This window comes from Quercus suber, unplaced genomic scaffold (assembly GCF_002906115.3).
Source record: "Quercus suber isolate HL8 unplaced genomic scaffold, Cork oak 2.0 scaffold_703, whole genome shotgun sequence".
Taxonomy (NCBI): Eukaryota; Viridiplantae; Streptophyta; class Magnoliopsida; order Fagales; family Fagaceae; genus Quercus; species Quercus suber.
In genome coordinates this window covers 279,548-302,280 of record NW_027070144.1, presented here as the reverse complement: position 1 = coordinate 302,280, position 22,733 = coordinate 279,548, and the positions used below count along the sequence as shown (strand labels likewise).

General features: G+C 31.1%; 1 protein-coding gene and 2 long non-coding RNA genes across 3 annotated transcripts in view; 2 read left to right on the top strand and 1 right to left on the bottom strand.

Annotated features, from left to right (window-relative positions):
• Positions 1 to 6,410: 6,410 nt before the first annotated feature.
• Positions 6,411 to 8,299, bottom strand: LOC136064536 (uncharacterized). Its single transcript, XR_010626161.1, has 2 exons — positions 7,477 to 8,299; positions 6,411 to 6,811 (listed from the first exon to the last, which is right to left on the bottom strand). It is a non-coding gene; the product is annotated as an uncharacterized LOC136064536 (long non-coding RNA).
• A 585-nt stretch (positions 8,300 to 8,884) lies between these two features.
• LOC136064537 (uncharacterized) lies at positions 8,885 to 17,367 on the top strand. Its single transcript, XR_010626162.1, has 4 exons — positions 8,885 to 8,983; positions 9,895 to 9,982; positions 11,431 to 11,639; positions 17,139 to 17,367. It is a non-coding gene; the product is annotated as an uncharacterized LOC136064537 (long non-coding RNA).
• Positions 17,368 to 19,207: 1,840 nt separating this feature from the next.
• LOC112008801 (retinoblastoma-related protein) overlaps positions 19,208 to 22,733 on the top strand; it is a 14,842-nt gene continuing 11,316 nt past the window's right edge. Inside the window, 1 exon segment of the mRNA XM_065766404.1 lies at positions 19,208 to 19,573. Coding sequence (XP_065622476.1) covers positions 19,208 to 19,573 — 366 coding nt within the window.

The window sequence follows — 22,733 nt, the reverse complement described above, 5'->3', positions numbered from 1 at the left end:
TGGTATTTACTTAAAATTGATATGCTCAATGTCATTTGAGTAATTAGTAAATAAGTAATTGCTTACATAGTTTATCCAATGAGATAATTAGGCTAAATGGTTTCTTCTTTTCTTAAATGTGTTTGGAGAATTCACTTAAGTCAAAATCTTAAAATGAGATTGAGTCCATTGACTCCATCTTAATTGCATTTCTTATATCTTAATTTAAAAAAAAAAAAATCCAGTCGGATATCAAATGTGTTCTAAAATTTCAGAAAAAGTATTAGGAATCCATCAAGTTTCTTACCATTTTAATTTATAATATATATATATATATATACACACTTTTATGAGTCAAATTGCTAATGCTCAAAGGACCTTAGCTTAGGAACGTTTATTTCCAGTGAATGAATCCTTTGGATCTAGCCACACCTTCTACTGCTGCTCATCTCCAAATAGTTGGAAGGGAAAAAGATTCTTGTTATCTTTCCAAACCTTAGTGTTGCTGTCCTACTAAAAAGAAATAGGATTCGGTTAATATGTGTCCTAAGGGCATACATTAAACTATCTATCTTTGAAAATACTTTCTTAAAAATTGAAAAAGTTGTCAATATTTTTTCAATTTCCAAGAAAAACTTTTTCAAAAATGAAAAATAATGTGTGCTTTAAGGGCACACATTAACAAAATCCAAAGAAATATTGTCTCTTTGGTACACACGATAATACTTTTTTCTTGTTATTTGTGCTAAAATGTTCAATTTCTGACATATGCTTCATAAAACTTCCTCTTTATGAGTAAATGAGTAAATTATATTTTAAAAAAAACAAGAGTCAGCAAGCAACTAGATATTGAAACATAGCCATAAAGCAGTTAAAGCCAACCTAATTAACCAAGAATATGAAGTAAGCTACAAATCACAATACTCAATCTACTCTAATGATTAAACAATGGTCAAACCTGTCCTAGAATCTCCCAATTCTAAGAGGGATTGATTCTCTAAACACATTATCTACACTTAGGCTCCCTTGCAAATAACTCATGTTCATGACTTTCATATTGTTCCAAAGCTGGTGTCTCTCCAAGAGTGACTTCAACATGCTACTACTTTGGTAATATCTTCACATTAGGTATTGTTCTAGTTTGTTAGCTTTGCTGGAGTAATCAGCTACCTCGCATAAGTCGAATGCTTGAAATCTCAGATGCCTTAGTATGATATCGTTGCCGGCAAGGAATGTAGCCACCTCACACTCTCAAGGAGACGGAGAATCTCTGGTTTTAATTGCCCTAAGATACCTTAGATCTTATATTTCTAGAGGAGGGAAAAAAATGACTATGATGAGAGGGAGAATAATGTCCTTTTGTAGAACAAATAACTTATGCATCTATATGTATGAACTAAATAGGCTGCATTTTTTTGCTAGCTACCAAGTATTTTCTATATTTATATATATATAAATATTTATATATATATATATATTTTTTTTTACTCATTTACCAAGTGGTTTTTGAACCCTTGATTTCACCATCCACCTTACTTTTACAAGGATAGGATAGAAGTTTACACTTGGCCTGAGCTATCAGATATCAATCATCATCATATTTTTGTTTTTGTTTTTGTTTTTGTGCTTTACACATTTCTTTTTTATATGTCCTTTATAAAATCTTAAAGATGTTTTGGTTTTTGTTTTTAGAAAAACTAGTCGCGGACCCGCGCGTTGCGCGTGATTATTTTTTTAAAAGAGGTCTCATTGTTATCATTATTTTGTAATTTGAACTAACTTAATGAAGAGAAATGCATTTCATAATCATGTTCATCACAAAATAATTTTTATTATTGTAGAATTGTTTTATTTAACTTTTGAAATCTTAATTCTACCATAGTTGGTTGACTAATTTGTACATCTCTAAGTCAATTATACACATTTTGCATGCTACATGTAAACCCTATTTTCCATAAGGCTGAAATAATGTGGGAAACATTTGATTCTATGGAAGTTAAAAACTAAAATTCTTATATCTTGTCTTAATGTTGCCTAAATAATGTTAAATGAAATGTCAAAAATGGGATTTTGAAAATTTCCATCTTCATTTTTTATATAATTCTATTATTATTGATGAATATCTTCTTTTTAGTTTTGATAAGAAATATGGTTTTCCATATTAGAGTTTGATTAGTTTTAAATTTAAATTTTGTATGATTGTATTTAATTAAATGATTTAATTAAGTGAATGTAACAATTGATTTTATTGACATTCATATGATCATCTTTAATTAATTTTTTACTCCTTCTATCAAACTCTTTGTTTTCCAAGTAACGGTTACTAACTGACGTTTGATTTCTTAATGATAATTCTAATGTACTAAATATGCATTGTAGCGTTTATTTTTATTTTATTTTTTTCATTCCAATTTACTGCCATTAACTTAGTGTATCCATAACTATTAGTTTGTTTATGATATGTTTGGTATGATATTCTATTGTTGTTGTTGTTGTTATTATTATTATTATTATAAATTTAGTGTTTCTAAAATAGCATGTGTTTTGTATTCCATTCTTCTATTGATGCATTGTAGCATTTCATGGGAAGACTTTATGAGAACAATTTTTATTTATTTGAATTTAAGTAAAATATTTTATGTTTAATTTTTTAAAATAAAAAAATGATCGAAAATATAAATAATTTAATAATATGAAGGATATGGCTGAATTTAAATTTTGAATAAAATAAGATGAAAAGAAAAAATAGTAAAAATGAAATGTATATCAATAAACACCAAATTATTCTGAAGAATACCAAAAAAGATAACAACTTGAAACACAAATAAAATGAATTATGCATAGAATGGGAGAGGGAATTAAAAAAAGGCAAAATAAATGTAGATAAATGGCAAGATGGATAATGATATTAAGGTAGAGAGTAGTGGAGAGATGAAAAAGTAAAAGGGATGAGAAAGTGTAAAAATAAGTTGAGAATTTAATAATAAGAAGAATAGTTTAAAAAAAGAAAAATATGATATTTTGATTGTAATATAATATATTTTTTAATTCACTTTAAACATTAAAAAAATTATAGGAAAATTTGGAAAGAAAAAGGATAATAACATAAAATAAATGCTACAATTGATTTTATTACACTATAAAGTTTTTAATGTCCACCGTAAGGTCATCTCTATTTTTTTTTTAACTCCTCCCATCATGTACTCGTCGGCCTCTTTATTTTCTAAATAACAGTTACAAATTGACGTTTAATTTCTTTTATTTTTCTTTCTCTCTCTACACTTTATTACCTATAAATCTCTCTCTTTTTGTTTATTCGTTGGCATCCTACTGTTTTCCCAAATTTGATAATAATTCTAATGTACTAAATATGCATTGTAATGTTTATTTATTTATTTTTTTCATTCCATTTTGTTGCCATTAAATTAGTATAGCCATCACTATTAGTTTTTTCAGTTATGTTTGGTTCGATATTCTATTATTATTATTTTTTTTAATTTGGCGTTTCTAAATTGGTATTTGTTTTGCATTTTCATTTTTCCATTGTAAGATTTCATGGGAAGACTTTATATGAACAATTTTTATTTATTTGAATTCAAGTAAAATATTATATGTTTAATTTTTTTTTTAAAAGAGACAAAATATAAATAATTTAATGATATGGATTATGAAGCATGTTGCTGAATTTAAATGTTAAATAAAATAAAATGAAAGAGATAATGACTCTCTATCTCCACTATCTCTCTCTCCTAATTTGATTGTGGGTTTTAAACTTTCAATTTGGATAATAATTTGTTGCTCATGATTTAATTTATTAGGAATTGATTGCAACCGACAGTTTTAGTGTTTTCCTTCCTTTGGGTGAGCTTCCAAACTGGTTTGAGTACAAGAGTAAGGGATCAATTTTATATTTTGTTGTGCCCACGCTAGTAAAGCAAAAGATTCAAGGATGGTCTTTATGTGAGATATTTGCAAGAAGCTTTCGTGATATGGATGGATTCACTATAATCTATGAATTAAAAAATTATACCAAGAAAATCACATGGCAATATCGACAAAAGAATTGTCGTGTAATACCATGTTAGGAATATCTGTGATTGCATTTTATTGGAAGCCAGAGATGAAATGGTGTATTCAATAATACATAATAAGCAGTGGTTTCCAAGTGAAGAAGTTTTAAACTTTCAATTTGGATAATAATTTGTTGCTCATGATTTAATTTATTAGGAATTGATTGCAACCGACAGTTTTAGTGTTTTCCTTCCTTTTAATTTATGTTTGTTCTCATAAATTTATTATTAATGATGCAGATCAATATTTTCATTCGTATTCACTGAGCTTCTTGCAAATATTGGCAAGATTAAAGTTGTGCCCAACGCTAGTAAAGCACAAAGCTTTCAAGATGGTCGTTTGGCATTTTGCAAGAATTTGATAGTTTTGATGGAAAGATAAGTTGAATTAAAAAATTATACCAAAAAAAAGCTTTCAAAAGAATTGGTTATGAAATTGAGATTACTGTAATTAATCCTAATGATAGAATTAAAGCAATTATACCAAGAAAATTAACATAATAAGCGGATATAACCAAGTGAAGAATTTTTGACAATAAATTGACAATAAGAAGAAAATTGTCGCTTATTTGTGAAATTACCTCATAAATTTGGATTCCTTTATGAGCTTCCAATGGCTTGTACTCAAACTGTCTGATTTTGTGGAAGCCCATTTAATTCCATGAATTTAAGCCAAAAAAGAGAAGATGTGGATATGCAAAACGATGAACTGATATATTCAATAATAAATAATAAGCAGAATGCATTCCATGGAAAAGAAAGTTTGGGTGGTTGAATGATTGGTAATTCTATTGGAAGCCAGAGAAATGATCATGTTAATGAAGAAGTAAGGGTTTCCAGTGAAAAGATGCATGATTTAACATATCATGTTTTTTGAACCAATAATCGAAAATGCATGTCTTCCTTGAAATGATGATTATATACTATTTTTGTATTACAGTAAGATAATATTTTACAATCAAAAGATAACAGCAGAAAACACAAAACTAAATCATATCAATTCAAAATAGAATTGTAAAGAATACAAAAGTTCAAAATTAAAAAATACACCAAAAACTGAGAGAGAGAGAGAGAGAGAGAGAGAGAACTTTTTGTGTGTGGAAAAATAGAAAATTATGCATGAAATGATTGAGAGAACAACAAATTTATAGTAAGAGGTTAAGAATAAGAAGAGTCAAAAATAAAAGAAGATAAATGGAAGGTAGGGAATAGTGATATTAAGTTAGAGAGTAGTGGGGAATGAAAAAGTTAAAAGGAATGAGAAAGTTGAAAAATAAGTGAAATATAATAATAAATAAGAATAATTAAAAAAAGATTAATATGATATTTTGATTTTAATATAATGAGTTATTAATTCACTTTAAATGTTAAAAAATTATATGAAAATTGAAAAGAAAAAACATGATGACATGGCTGCTGATGTGGCTCAACGGGAGCGTAGCAACATTAAATGCTACGCTTCAGCTTTAGTAATATATAGATTTACAGTTTCATAATACTAAAAATTTCCCAATTTTTATTTTCTATAACTTAGTGTGCATCAAAAGTTCCATTTTGAATTAGAGTTTGAGCCAAAATTTTAGCTCTGAATATACGCTTCATTTGATTGGTGAGAAAGAGTAGGAACACCAAAAATATTTAAAAAAAAAAATGAATTAGGTAGACCAAACTATTTAATTTGACTTAATACAATAATTTCAGTCAAATGATGTGGATATTTCGTATTTGTAAGCCCAAAATGATATTAAACCTGAGATGAATACTCTGTAATTTTCCTTTCTCAAGCCATTGGAGACATGACTAGAGGAAGTGGACTAGGACGAAGAGCCTGCTGGTGCCCCAAATATTCTAACTAGGTCCAAAGTATTTCACTCTATTGGTTGCACATGCTCTTAATTCCTTCTATCTCTCCCTCATATATTATTGAAGCACCTACTCTTTTGACTTCTCATTTTAGCCACACGCCCAAAAAAAAAAAAAAAAAAAAAAAAAACNAGGTGAGCTTCCAAACTGGCTTGAAAACCCAAGATAAGATACAAGCCAGCAAAGCAAAAATTCGATTTGGTCTTATAAAAAAAAAAAAAAAAAAAAAAAAACAGTTTTTACTTTCTGGAAGTTTGCTTGCAACATGTTGCATGTATTATTACTCGTGGAAGAGACAGCATGCTTTATGAAATTTTGATTTTTTTTTTTTATGACACAGATATGTGATAGGTTCTGTATTTTTTTATTATTTTTTATTATTTTTTATTTTTTATTATTTCATAGCTTTCGCTTTTTGTGCAGTCTGGAGGTTCATGGATGTATACAAGTAGGTGACTAAAGCCTTACATGAGTATTTGACATTATATGGCTTTGCAGTTCTTTGTTGAATGGCTATTAAATGGAGAATATTCAACGCTAAGCAGAGAGGGAGATCTACATCAGTATGGAATTTAGCTATCATATATCATAAAAAGGGCCCATTAAGCAGATTTTTGAAAACGGAAGGGGCCCTTTCCATCATGGTCTTTATCATAACGGAATTCCTCTATGCTTGGCGACATTACTCCATATCATCGCCTGTTTGGATTGTCACCTGTAGTGGCCAGTGAATTGTGATCAAAAAGCATATTTTTGATCAATCTAGCGGCCAACAAATCACTGATCAAGGAGTGACCAGCCACCAGGTTAACGATTTGGCATGATCCATAAATGTAGTGGTCGGTGAACGGCTTCTTCTTCTTCTACAAAGATCCAGACAAAGCCGAGCTTCCATGGAACTGAAAAAGATTTGGAAAATGAATACAAAGGTCAAAGGATTTATTATTGAGAAGGTGGAAGGAGATTATTCAGTAGCTATCCTTTTCTGAAGAATTACAGTTTTTATTATTGAAATTGGTTTAGTTTTTATCCTTTTTGACTAGAGATTGTTGGAAGTTACATAGAACTGATTAGTTCCATTGTTAGCCCTATTGAGAGTTCAGCATTCAGCAATTACTCTTCTAATTGCCCAAGGTACTCCTAAATATCTTATTGGGAGCACGATGTATCACAAAATGCAGTCAGATTGTTCTGAATGTAAAAAATCTTGCACTTGGCTGTATTAACTTGAAGCCTAGACCATTGGTGAAACTTATCCATAATGTTCTATATCACATGAAAATATTTAAAATTATTACCTATGAACCCTATTAAGTCATTAACAAAGCATAAATGGGCTAATTTCATTCGACACCTGGAATGATTAAAATACTTTTACTATAGACTGTTCAAAGAACCATTATATTGGGGACGTTATTTATCTTGCAATCAATCTTTGAAATGGCTTTGGAAATGCAATTGCAGTGAGAATATGAAGCCCCGTCATAGACTGTCATATGCTTTCCTATGATTAACTTTTAGTAAGAAGAAACTTGTACAGACCAAGAAGATGAGGAATATGAACCTCGTAGTTTCACCGTCATCAATCGATTGCCCATACTGCATTATTTGCTCCCGACTGTACTACAGAAGACTGCACAATATACAAGAAAACTTAATTCAATAGAAATGAAGTACGATAGGACAAGTACAATACATTCCCCAGCTCTGGAGAAAATTGCTACTTTTTTTTGTGGGTTGTTTTGCTCTGTTAACCAAAGGTTAAGAAACAAATCCCCAGCAACATAGATTAAACACGATGAACACAGCATATTAACCTAATTTAATTTCAAGAAAATTGAAGCCTCTAAGTTTTTATGCTAGTTTCAAAATTAAGTACTACATAAAAAATAGCCTCAAAATGTGCAAGCAGCAAGCAATCAGATCAACTAATTGTAAATGTTTCCTGAATCAAATATACAAGCAAACATTGGTTTTTTTTCTTCTTCTTTTTCAACAACATCTGCAAATTTTCTATAACCAAATTTGTAAAAAGAACAACAAAATTACAGAAGAACAATTAAAAGGAACCAAAAGAAGTACCCAAATAAGTAGATGATAGAAGCAATACCAGCAGAACTTTTGGTTAACAAGTAATAAATTTCATTAGAAATGCGCTATCTTAATACATGTAGTGTATACAAAGGAATAACTAGAAAGAAAGAATCAATACAAGCAGATCTGCCACAAGTGTGTAGTCTAGGGAGATCGAGAAAGGACATAATGAATTGGCTTCGTAAATTATTGCCAATGAAGTGACTATGGATCCATTGAAAATTAGGGGCTTCCGTCCCTCAATACCCAAAAAGCAGAAAACCAGCAGGAGTGATATACAGAAAATCAAGCATACTCAGTGTTAGTGTATAGATTAGCCCATTGGGCTTAGCCTAGTATATTACTTGTACTATACTTCTATTACTTGTACTGCACACATACCTAGCCTATATAAAGGCTCTCTTTTGTACATTGTTACACATATAATATTATACTGACTATTCAGTCATTCTCTCTCTTTATATTGTTAACATGGTATCAGAGCCATTGCTCTGACCTAGTGGTATTTTCCGGCGTTCTTCCGCTGCCCTCGCCTTCACCGGTAGCCACCGCCAGAAGCGAGTTACCGCCGTCACATCCAACCACTACCTCTCGGATCTAGTCTATTTATCAATCAAATCGTCAAATCACAGATACGACGTGATGGATCAGACTTCCCCGAGCAAAACCCAGCCAGAAACTGTCCCAAAGGAGCCTCCACGCGCCCTCACGCGCCACCATAAGTTTCTGGCTGACGAAGACGTGCTACACGCGCCACCACGCGCCTCCGCGAAGCCTCACGCGCTCACACGCGCCTTCACGCGCTCCCACGCGCCTCCACGCGCTTCACGCGCTCACACGCGCCGGTCACGCGCCCCCACGCGCCGGTCACGCTTCTTACAACAAAGATGCCAGAGGCAAACAGGTGAAGATTGGCCCAACATTGCTCATGTCCGATACGTGTATGTGGATAATAGAGCAACACAAAACTTCTTAAGGTATGCATCTATCTTTTAACCCCCAAAATTTGAACCTTATTCAAAAATTGCAATTGTGGATGAAGAACTCAATGGTAATCATCTTCTTTTGTTTTTCTTAATACAAAATTTATTTATTTATTTTTCTATAGAATTGAATTTTAATTAGACACATGATTTCTTCAAAATGCTAGAAGAAAAAGGATAATTTAAATTCATTCATTTATAAAAGTTTCCAACGTGTCTATCAAATTCTCTCCTTTTTTTTGTGGATAGATATCTACATGTTGGTGACTTGTTGTGAAGAAACTTTTAGAGTCAAAGAAGAATGAGAGAATGATTTACCGAGTACAATTTTTTTCATACATGCACAAATTCAAAGGTAGATTGGACTTGAGGATATTGTCATTTTTTCCCAAATGTTTTAGGAGAATTAATTAAAGTCAAAAGCATTTGCTAATTTGATAAAGCTTTCTTATCCTTACTTTTTCAAAGAACAATTTCTTTTAAACTTTACTTTTTTTCTTTTTAAGTATAATTTTTTCGAATAATTACATTTATAAAAAGCTATACCAAATGATGAGACTGACTATAATTTAGTCTAGCATGTCTAGACATGCACAAATTTAATGGTAGAATTAAAAGGAAAAAGGAATAAAACAATCTTCATCGTCGCATTTCTTATCTCATAATTTAAAAAAGAATAGCTAAGTGTTTTGTCGGTGTTTCCAACAAAGAGGTTGAGAATTCATAAATCCTCCACCCCCAACTATCAAATTATTAAAAAAAAAAATAAAGGAATAAAAAAAATCCAATTAGATTTCTGGATATATTCTCAAATTTCAGAAAATCCTTGAACTTCCTTATGTTTTTTGGTCTTTTTTGTTTTAATTTTTATAAATCAGGCTGCTAATGCTCAAACCTGACTGTAGGAACTTTTTATTTTCCAATGGTTGAATCTTTTGGATTTTGCCCCCTTCTACTGCTGCAGTCTCTACCTCTTCTCCCAATAAATCAAAGGTAAAATATTCTCATCTTTTTATTGTGCTTAGCTTCTTATATATATTTTGTCCTGACAAAAAGAAAACTTCTTCGTTCTTTCTTTGGTAAACACAATAATAAAACTTTTGTTCTTGTGCTGAAAATGTTCCATTTTTTCTAGTGCTTCATAACTTCTATTGTATGCTTTTCAGGTTTTTTTTTTTTTTTTGGGTGTGTTCCCTGTTATACATAAGCTTTCTGTATTAAAGTTTGAAATTACCGCCTTAATTTTAAACAGAATTTTAGAATACTCCCTTTTTCTTACAAATTTATCTATGAGTTTTTTTTATGATGGGTTATTAATGCTCAAAGCAGCAAAATCTTAGTTTAGGATATTTTCATTCTCTATGTTTTGGTGTTTTGTTTATATCTCTACCTCTACCTCTACCTCTACCTCTACCTCCTAAGAGCATCTCCAGTAGAATAGCCAAATTTTTGTACTGTTTGGCTAATAAACAGTGACATTTAGCTTTTGCCTACCCACTTTTTCAAATACACTTCCAACAGATTCTCTATCACGTTCTCTATCTCATTTAAATATTATTTCTTCATTCATTCTTTATTCATTCTTTATCATCATTTATTCTTCCTATATTTATTCCCAACAATTATATTTTTTAATGAAAAGTGTTATATTTACAACATTTTTCGCAATACTTTCACAATAAAATTCATGTGAAAATTTGTTACTAGTTCTAATTTAAACTCATCACTGAAATTATTTTTTGTTCTCATCAATATTAACTAATAACAATTTGTTACTTAAAATTTACTGTGAAAATATTGTAGTAGAATTTCTTAATTAGGATTTTTTATTTTTTATATTATTTTTCTACCTTTCCTTTCATTTTCATCATCCACGTTTCATTTCTTTTTTTTTTTTTCTTTTTTTCTTGTTTTTCTCCACCGCACACCTGTCCAAGCCCCTCTTTTATTTTCTTTTTCTCCTTTCATCAAGAACACTCCAGCATCACTTTGCTTCACATCAGAGAGAGAGAGAGAGAGAGAGAGAGAGAGAGAGAGAGAGAGAGAGAGAGAGAGAGAGAGAGAGAGAGTAAAAAAAAAAAAAAAAAAAAAGAAGCAACGGCAACAGCAACGAAGAGAATGAGAGAATGAGAGAAAAAAAAAAAAAAAAGCAACGGAGAGAAGGAGAGAAAAAAAAAATCCGGAGGAGGAGAGAGAAAGAATTAATATAATAGAACTATTGGTAATATTTTAATCCAACAAATTCAATAGCTGATGAACAGTAGCCCATCATATTTGATGAGCTACTGTTCATAAGCCAAAAAAAAAATTGGGTATGCATAATCCGCTGGAGCTGGTTTTTTGGCTTACATTCTCTATTATAGCTAAGATTTTGGGTATGCATTGACCGCTGGAGATTATCTAAAGCCTTAGCATTTGGTTCTTAAATGTTGGTTGTGCAGTTTTTGTTCAAACATTCAGCAACAATGCGCATGTTCTTTTCTTTAATCACTAGAAAGAAAAGAATATGGGGAATTGCGAGACGGGTGGATAGAGTTTTTGGGCCAAAGAGAGGTGGAACGAGTAGGAATAGTTGAGCCGTGATAGGTAAGAGAAGCAGTTTGATTAAATGTACCAAAGATGGAGTAATTTGCTGCAAAACGAAGCAAAGGTAAGCAAATTCTAGCCTTTTCATTATTCTTACCTTATCATTTTTGTGCCAACTTCCAAAAGAATATATAGAAACCAATACCAACAATATTCTTCCCATAGATCATTTAGAAACCAATGCAATATCTCTCTCATGAATTATTTTCTGATGGACATCTATGGGCACAAATTTAATAAATTATGGGTTAAATTGGTCAATTCTATATGTTGATCTCACATAGGAAGGGGTGGCTTGTATGCAGTCCTACTGATTTGCACTTGCCTTTGAGTACACCCTTTTCTGATATTAAATGACATGTATTTTCTTACAAAAATTAGAGGAAGTTGTTTCTCATTTTTAATAACTTTGAATTGAGATTACAGTTTGAGGGTAGTTTCTTTTGTAATTATAATTAGAAATGCATGTAGTGTATGCAATTTTACACTTTAGGTTAGTTCCATATGTCAACCCTTTTGTGCTTTGGAAGCTGTTGATACCCATATTTACGACACATGTTTTACAAACCCGATTCAACCAAGCCCGACTTCCTTGTGAGTTCAATTCATGTATTATATTTTATTTTATTCTTTTAAGCGTGGCCCAAGCCTATGCGACATATTGGGAAACTAAGGAAGTGTGGTTTGGAGGGTATAGGTTGGTTTCTTTTGGACTTGTTGCATGAGCCCAGCCCATGTGTGCTAGTAGCACTTTAGGCTTATGGAGGAGGTTTTGTACCCGAAGTTTCCCCCCCCAAAAGAACTTTTATGCTCTGACTGATTGTGGCCCTACTTTTTTACTCTACACTTTTTTTGCCTAAAACACATAGTTGATCTAAGTGGCTAGCCTTGTTTGCTACCACAACCAAGTGCAGCCTCCAAGGACTTGTCATGTCTAGGAAACATTAGCCCATGAATTTAGGCCACTTCATTTCTCAAATTATGCAAAAAGCAAGCTATCCCTTTTACCTAATCAAAGCAAATCTGACCATAACTTCTTTGATTGATACCTTGGGGTTCAAAGCCTCTTTTATTGACAAAAAAGCTTAGAGCACCCCAAACTCAATATAAAAAGCCTCAATTAGATTCAAAAAAGAACCGGCCACATTTTATATTTTTACCCTTAGAACTAAAATTTTAGAGCAAAAACCTCATTCAGCCAGCTAATATTCTCACAATTCTAAAGCCATGGTTGGAAATATTAGTACCCGCCGCGCGGGGGGGGGGGGGGGGGGGTGGGGAACCTTCCTTCTCTTCCTCACAACCTCTCTCAATTTTATCTTCTCACTGACTGTGGGTCAAAGTTTCGAACTTGTGTTGTTTTTATGCATTTTTCAACATTTTTGTTATTGTCATTTTAATTTCTCTCTTATTAAAGCACCATTAGCCTTTAATTAGTATTTACTAAATATTGAAATTTTGAACTTGATACTCTCTACAAATAATCACTTCTAAAGAACCCAAAATGACCTATTAAAAAAAAAAAAAAAAACCCAAAATGAGATTTGGGTCATTCTCACATTTTTGGCTCTTGTCACAAAAACATCCTCGACAGAAGCTAAGTGATTAATTATTTTAATTGAATGGAAAGACACATAAATTATCTAAAACAACTAAAAAGTTTTTGTTTCATAAATTGAAAATAAAGTTGTAATAAAAGAGGAAGAAAATGAAACATTAAAGACCAAGATGACAAATTATCAATTTTAAATGGTGTAATTTGTATTCCTATCTTTTTTTCTTAATTTTAATAAATGAAAAGAGACGGTAGTTTATTGTTTTTACACTAGGTCTATTATTAGATACTTGTTTTTTAATACAAGAGATCGATTATTAGATACTTAAGAAAACTAATAGATTTACTTTTCGGCTGAAGCAAAGTTTGTCTCTAGCTGGCTACCCATTATTGATTTTGTAGATTTTTATATATAACTCCTTAAAATTTTAAATTATTCCAACTCCAAATAAATCTTCAGTGCTTATAATTGAAAAATTTTATACTTAAAAAAAGGGTTTTGTTTCTTCCTTGCTCGTGTATGAAAAATTAGTTTTTTATTTATTTATGTGAGAATAAGTTTTAAAAAAATTACTAGTATTTAGTATTATGGAAATTGAATTACATAAATATTTTATTTTTCTTGTGGGTCATCAAGAGAAGATCCTATCTAGGATCCTGATCATGACAACCTTGGCTTAGGCCATTCCTCCCTTTAAAGTTTCTGTTCAAAGAATTATTAAGGATGGTGAATCTTGGGCATGCTGGTCATTTTGCAATTAATCTTTGACAAGGCTCTGGGAATACCAATAGAAGTGAGTGTTGTAGGCCCCAACCCCACAATTATAGACTCATATACCTTCACGAGGTTAACCTCAATTGCACATCTTGGGATCAAATAGGTTTTATTGTAGTTCTTTATAAACTCTTGAGCCAGAAATGTGTTTTCTCACTTCTCCTTTTTCTGAACATAATATTGTACACATTGTGAATTGCGATGGCAAAACTATTGCAAATAAAGACCCTCAATAGTCATGGGATTTCACTCCTCACTCAAGTTGTATTGCATGCTTGGAACCAGTGTGCTCTATCCATTTAAAAACTAATGATAAGAGTATTGGTGGTGAAAGATAATTTCCTTTTGGTATATTTCTAAGGACTAAGTTTACCTACAAAATTGATTGTAGCCTAAGACTACAACCTTACACTATATATTTTTATTAGAGGTGAATTTTGACAAATTCACCATTAGATTATATCTTATTCTTATATTTTTTATGCTTGTAAAATTTTTAGAAAATTAAAGATTAATAGCTATGTCATCAATAAATTGTTTAAATTGCAAGTTTTTATTGTTTAAAACTATGCATAAAATATAAGTTTATAAATCATATAATAAATAATATCCGATTGACACAAAATTTGACATATATATTAAGAGTGTAAAGAATATGCAATTCAATGGTTAGATTTTCAAAATATGTAATAATGTTTATTTTATTGAGTAAGGTTATAGCCTAAAGGCTACAATCAGTTTTGTAGCTAAATTTTGTCATATTTCTAATTTATATAATAACTTGGGAGACTTTTTTTGTTGATGAAAATAGACTATTATTTTTTATGTCACATTTAAAAGGGGAAACAGATTAGTTTCTAAATTATCAATATTTTCAAAGGTTCAAAACTTATAAAAGGAAAACAAATGTTGAAAAAATGAATAAATAAGCAACAATTTTAATTGAAAAAGGAAAAAACCAAAACTGGACACGTGTCCGCATTCTAACATATCCAGTACACTAATGCACGGGACATAAACCCAACCCACTTCTAGGTTCTACCCTTAACAAGAATTTTTTTAAATATATATATATATATATTAAACATATATTCTTCTCTTTTCTTTTCTTTGGTTATTTGAAAAATATTATTTTTGTTTCTAATTTCTAAAAGGCAGTATGGTGAGAATCATGAGTTTATGCTTAGTAGTATGATTTGTAATGTTCAGATATCTATCAATGTGTCTTCACCCAAAGGATCTTGCCCATTTCAATGGCAATAAAGAGGATCTTGTTCCTCACCAATAACATTTCCGAATGATCTTGTCCACTAGAACGTGCCATAGACACCTTTTACAATTCAAAAGATAGAGACCCATATCACATGGGCCTTTTTAATTTTACGCTAAATTATAAATTAGAGTATTCAACTTTAGTGGGTTTTTAATTAGTCAATCCTTTATTTTATTATATTTTATATATTTTCTTTATTTTAGTCATTTAATTTTTGTTCTATTCTAAAAATAAAATAAAATAAAAAACTTTTGTTTGTTTTTAATTTATTTTTTTTTTTAACAAATAATTTAACTTTTAGTTTATTAAAAAAAAAAAAAAGTAAATATGGATCAACTTCTTGATGGCTTCTGGGGGCATATATCAATTTATTTATTTAAGCCCAAGGGCCTGGGGATTCACCTTTATCCAGATTAGCTGCCACTTACTTCTCTGGCCTCCCATGCCTTTGGTACAATTTTATTTTTTTTTTTTCTCTCTGTAATGATTCTCAAAAAACTAGCTTTAGCTTTTTCAACACATTTACAATAAAAATTACCAAAAATCATATACAATAAACTTAACATGATGTAAATGAGCTACTGGAAATAAGAAAAATTTAAACACACTCTAAGTATCCAAAAACTGAATAGAAAATCATTTTTTTTCAAATTTAAGTGGTTTGGCCTAATGACCTACGACTACGAATGAAGCTCTTGATAACTACATCTTCACTATATTGAATTATATATTACAATGAACCCAACGTGAGTATTTATAAAAGATTAAACGGCTAACCATGTATTAAATCAATGTTAACAGACTTAAAGTACAAATATTATTCTTTGCTTGCATACCAAGGCTTGACTAGAATTGGGTGCCATATTTATAACATCAAAGCTCCTACATTCTTAGGAAATAAAAAAAGATCCATGAGTAAGAATTTTGCCTCAAGTATTAAAGTTGATTCATCCAACTCTGCATATTACCTTCAATTTTTTATTAAAAAATATAAAAATAAAAAGCAAAAGGTCAACCCAACCCGAATTGGCCTGGTATGGGCTGACCTGTTTCCCATACAGGTCCAAAAAATTAGAAAATCAGGTTCGAGTCTAATTTTTTTTTCTTTAGGTCAAGTTAATTGGTTCAACTCCAGCCAATTTTGTCAATTCCATTTTCTACATCATTTTTATGAGTGCGTGTGAGTGCGCAAGACAAATTGAAATTCTATCGTATTTAAATAAAAAAAAAAAAAATTTGTGCTCTCTAACAAAATATTATGTAACAAAGTGGAAATTGTATGTGTTCCCAAAATTATAAACCAAGAACCACAGTGTGTGCAATTCAATTGTTGGTACATTGAATATGACTTTAGTTTTCATCAACTAAGGATCTTAACCTACACAAAAGGTTAACTTTCCCCTTTTCAATCCCCTCCTACCACAAGTTATCTTTCTTTCTCGTTATATCAAACCTAAAATTTCAGCATTATCTGCTTCCTTTCATTACTTAGCCACAAAAAATAACCTTAGAACATAGAATAGATTCAGTTCACATCTAAATTGAACTTGAAATAAAATCATATCAATTTTGAACTATTTTTTTTTATATCCAGTTTTTCTAGACTCTCTAATTGGAAACAGTTTTGATTAAGATCGTATGTTTAAAACTATACACATATATGCATACTTAATCAATAAACAAAGCCAATGTTTAATACTTTGAAAAATATAACCTGAAAATCCATTTCCAATTCACTCTCATGTCAAATGTAAAATTATTAGTTAATTTATTTCGAAATGTAGGCAACGAATGACAATCGAGGTATTCTACACCAATTAAAACTAATCACCTTATTATAACATAATATTGTTTTTAATTAAATTGTTTATAATCCCCAAATTATTAAAGACTAGTAAAATATTTTACTTTAAAGACTTTTATTTTTTAAAGGTTTTTTTTTGTTTGTGACTCAGTGCAGGAGGAAAAGTTGCTCCGAGTATCGTGGGAGAGTATTTCTAAAATTGCTGGGCAGGCTATAAAAAATGGAGAGAATGGACAAGCTTGATGCTTCTTTTTCCTTTTATTTTTTATTTATAATGTTTCTTTCAACTCTTTAATTACTTATTAAGAAGAAAATTGCATGGGTTCCAGTTAACTCAACTAGTAAAGTCTCTGATAGTTAAATAAGAGATCTGGGGTTCAATTCCTACCTAAACCAAAAACTAATTAGTATCTTGGTCTGAACTTTAATCAAACATTTTTTAGAGAACAGAGCTGCGCATTGTTAGCAACAATGCAAGCTGCATATGCATGTGAATATCATCTTTTCTTTTTTTTTCTCATTTATATTTGAAAGCATGTGAGTATCAATTATCAACAGAGTTGACTTTCTTAACAAAATATTATGTCAACAAAGTGGAAATCGGAAACAATGCATGTTGATATGTTCACACAATGTACGATTACAATAAACCAAGAACCACAGTGTCTACCAAGAGCCTTATAGCTTAATTAATATCCCTTCATAAACAAAATACTTGAGAGTCTAGGAGAAGAAAGGATTCGAACTGCAAGGTTATAGGTGGTAATAATAATTTCTTAGAGAGTGGAGACAATGGACGAGCTTCTTTTTCCTTTTATTTTTTATTTTGGGTAACTACATTCTCATCCCTTGAGATTTGATTAAATGACACCCCACCCAAACTTTTATGGAAAAAAAACATTTTCCCCACTTGACTAAACTCTCTTATATTAATGTTAAAAATGTTGGGTACTAACATGCCCTTTGACAAAGAGAAGATATCCAAAATTACCCTCCCTCTTAGAGTTACAATTTCTAAAACTAACATGCCCTTTGGTAATGTGCGACTAAAAAATAAGACTCCTCACCCTTTTCTTTTTCTTTTAAAATTGTAATTCACAAATGTGTTTTGGGGAAGGAGGGAGATTTAAGATATAATTACAACGCAATATATATATATATATATATATATTATTTATTGATAAAAAATAACGTTTTACTAAGTAAGGTTAATAAGCAACTAATCTTAGCCTATTGAGATGGTAAACATATGTTTGGCAATTCAAACTTGAATAATATTAGTTGAATATGTAGCTCAGTCTTCATTTTAAGTTGACTTGCTTCTAAAAAAAAAAAAAGAGTTAACTTTTTAATACGTCAAATAGAATTGAGTTTATAATATGCTATTTTTACTATGGTTAAACTTTAGTATTGAGAATCTTTTAAAAATTGGAATATTTTATTATTAATATTAACGGAAAGGGAACTTTGGAGTAGAATATCATTATCATTCAAGGGAGGAGAACGAAATTACATTTTTTTAATTATTTCTTATATGCGTAATTCTAAAAATTCATATATTGCTTAGTAGACAGGGGCAGCCATTGTTATCTGACTTGTGGGCATGGCAACTAGTCCCGTTTCCACCATCCCTGTATATGCATGTGAATATTTTTTATTTTTGAATGCATGTTAGTATCAAAAGAGTTGACTCTCTAAGACTCTAACAAAATTTTATGTCTACAGAGTGCAATCCGGGTTTTTAGTATCAAAAGAGTTGACACTCATTTTTTATTACCACAATTAACAATTTCCTGGAAAGTGGTGAGCAAGATTTTTCTCGAGACTTACCATAAAAATTGATGTGGCTGTTCCAAGTGTACACAACAACAACAAGCGGCCTCTCATCACTTTCATCATCCCACAAAACCCACATAGTTTTCCTGAAAGAAACAAAAAAAAAAAAAAAAAATGGCGGAAGGAGTTCTTTTCAACCTTGCTGGGAAAGTCCTTGAAATGCGGGGTCCCTTAACTCTCCAAGAGATCAACTTGGCGTATGGTGATGTCAAAGCTGAGCTTGAAAATATTAAGAACACAGTTTCCATAATCCAAGCTGTGCTTCTAGATGCAGAAAAGCAGGGTTCTCATAACAACAAGGTCAAAGATTGGCTCAACAAGCTTAGAGATGTCTTACTTGATGCAGATGAGTGCTGGACGATTTATCCACTGAAGAATCAAGATACAAAATGATGACTGGAAATAAGATGACAAAGGAAGTACGCATTTTCTTTTCCAGTTCAAACCAGCTTGCTTATAGTCTTAAGATTGGTCATAGAATAAAGGCAATAAGGGAGAGACTAGATGCCATTATAATAGATAAGGACTTCCACTTTATTCAAAGCTCCATTGAACCACAAGTCATGAATAGGGGGAGGGAAACTTATTCTTTTGTATTGGAAGAAAATGTGGTTGGGAGAGAGGATAATAAGAAAGAAATTATAAAACTTCTTTTGGATACCAACGCTGTAGAGAATGTGTCAGTTATTCCAATAGTTGGGAGCGGAGGTTTAGGGAAAACTACACTTGCTCAACTCATATACAATGATGAAAATGTCAAAAGAGAAATAATATGTTCAGAACATTTTTACAACATTTTCACAACAAATCATAAGTGACAGGTTGTTACTGGTTATTGTTTGGGTAAGAATATAATCTTAGTGTTAGGTTCAAATTTGAACCAGTAACAACTAATCATCTATGATTTGTTGTGAAAATATTGTAAAAATGTTGTGGACGTAGTACCTCTCAATGTCAAAAATAATTTTGAGCTAATGTTGTGGACTTGTGTCTTTGATAACTTTGTTGTAAAACGGATTGTGAAACAAATCTTAGAATGTTTTAGAGGCAAGAGGTGTGAAGAAATTGAAAACCTTGATATTTTACAAAAACACCTTCAAGGACAACTTAATGGAAAAAAATATTTCATTGTCTTAGATGATGTGTGGAATGAGGGCAAAAATGAATGGATTCTTTTAAAAGATTTATTAATGGGTGGTGCAAGGGGGAGTAGGATAGTGGTAATTACTCGCTCTATAAAGGTAGTTGAGATATTGGGCACGACTTCACCTCATGAACTTAAAGGCTTAGCTGCTGAAAAGGCTTGGTCATTGTTTGTAAAAATGGCATTTAAAGAAGGTAAAGAGCCAAAAAACCAAACCTTAGTAGCCCAAGGAAAACAGATTGTGGGAAAGTGCATTGGAGTGCCTCTCGCTATAAGAACAATTGGAAGCTTGTTGTATGGCAAAGGCACTAAAATTGAGTGGCAATCTTTTTTAGATAATGAACTCTCAAAAATAGCTCAACAAGAAAATAACATTTCATTAACTCTTAAGTTGAGTTATGATCACCTTCCATCACACTTAAAGCAATGTTTTGCTTATTGTAGATTGTTTCCAAAAGATCATAGAATTTATGTAAATACACTTATTGATCTTTGGATAGCGCAAGGTTTTATTGTGCTAGAAGGTCCAAGGCAGCATTTTGTGGATATTGGTAGAAAATACTTTATGGAATTACTTTGGAGGTCATTTTTTCAAGATGTAGAGAATGATGATTTGGGCAACATAAAATCATGTAAAATGAATGATCTCATGCATGATCTTACAAGTCTTATGTTTCAAATGGAATGTGCCATATTAAATTCAAGTGGGAAAAGTTTTATTGAAAAAGTTCGCCATGTATCAACTCCCAAGCCTAGTAAAAGGAAGATACGAACAATTCTTACATCTAGCGTAAGGGAAAATTTGGGTAACTTTACATGTAATGCACTTGTTTCAAAATTTAAGTATTTGCGTGCATTAGATTTGAGCAATTTAAGTCTACATGTAGTGCCACATTCAATTGGAGAATTGAAGCATTTACGATATCTTGATCTCTTTCTGAAAATAAAATAAATTTTCTCCCTAATACCATTACCAAGCTACTGAATTTGCAGACACTAAAACTCAATAGTTGTTACTCACTTATAGAATTACCCCGAGATATTATAAAGTTGGTCAATCTTAGGCAATCTGGGAGGAAGCCTTATGATCAAAAATTTGGGACATGAAAAAGATGACATGGTGGAATGTAAAGCCACAAACATGAAGGAGAAACAAAATCTTCAAGAGTTGCATTTATGGTGGGATCAAGTGTGGGACGATGGAGAAACCAAATTTTACGATGAAATGTCACTGGAATGGCTCCAGCCACATCCAAATCTTATGGCCTGTTTGGGAGTTTAGAGAGGGAGGAGAGTAGAGTGGAGTAGAGGGGAGTAGAGTAGTGGGGAGGAGAGTAGAGGGGAGTGGTTCCCCTCCACCTTGTTTGGATGTTTTTAAAATTAGTAAGGGGGAAGGGAGTAATTACCCCTTCCTCTTGTTTGGATGTTTTAAAAATTAGAAAGGAGAGGAGAGGAAATGATTTAAATAGACAAATTTACCCCTATTTGAAAATTATCTTGCAACATTGGTCTATGATTAATTTGTTATATTAAATAATTATAACTATAGCATGCAATATATTTTTTTTCTAATGTGAGTTAAATAATCAATATTGGTCTATAATTAAATATTTTTTTTGCTTTTTTATTATATTAAAAAAAACATTCTTAATTGATAATAATTAAAATAAGAAAAAAAATGTTTGGTTTGTTTGTTTATTAAAAAATTCAACAAAATATTGAATTTTGAGTGTTTCATTTATTATTTTTTTTAATATATATATTTTTTATTTTGCTTGGTACGTGAATTTAATTTTTTAAGGATTCGAAGAAGAATTGAGACCCCAAAAAAAACAAAAAGCTAGAGAGAGTGACTCTATAAATTGTTCAGTCCCTAAGCAACAAATTCTCTTACATGCCGACAACTTCAATCAGCCAGGTGCCCCTAAACATTGTGACACAATCCTTTTATAGTTTTATCTCACAATTCCCACTTGTCAACAGAAATTGGACAAACAACTTTAAAGTTTAAACTTTTCTTTTTACTTTATCATCACATCATCACTCATCAAGGTCAAACCCTATTTTCTATTCCCATTTCCCACTAATTCAACGGCAGATAAACACACAAACAATTCATATTTCATCAAATACCATTAACTTTAACACATAACTGGTGCAAACGACAGCATTTTACAATACATCTCATACAGCTCCACTTGTCTAAATAATAACTGACAAATCTATTTAAAAAATTAATCCCAAGAGTTTACAGTTCAACGATCAATTGAAAAAGTTTTAGAAGCTGAAATTGTCTTGGAACATTTACTTGTCTAACTGTTAGAGAAATTTAAGATCAAACATCATTGTGAACAATAGCTCCATAATAGCCAGCATCAACAACTTTACAAGACAAATAAAAGTATCACCATAATATAACTTAATGACCATCATTTGAAGTTGTTTCAAATGAACTTCCTATCATTGCGCCATCATTACCAAGTTCAAGCTCAATATCAGCTGAATTATCTCCTACCCCATTTTGAATGTCCACAACAAGTTCAGGATCCACTGTAACATTTCAAATTTAGAGATATTACCCTCTGTCCTCATATCAAAGATCATACAAATGAACTCATGTCCATCATATCAATACACACACACGCACGCATATTTCCAATAGACTTAAATAGTTAAATGGATCTTAGAAATCGGTAATCAGACTGGCTAACATGCATTGCATAACCATAAAAGAGACTATAAACACAAAAACAACAGAATTGGACAATAAC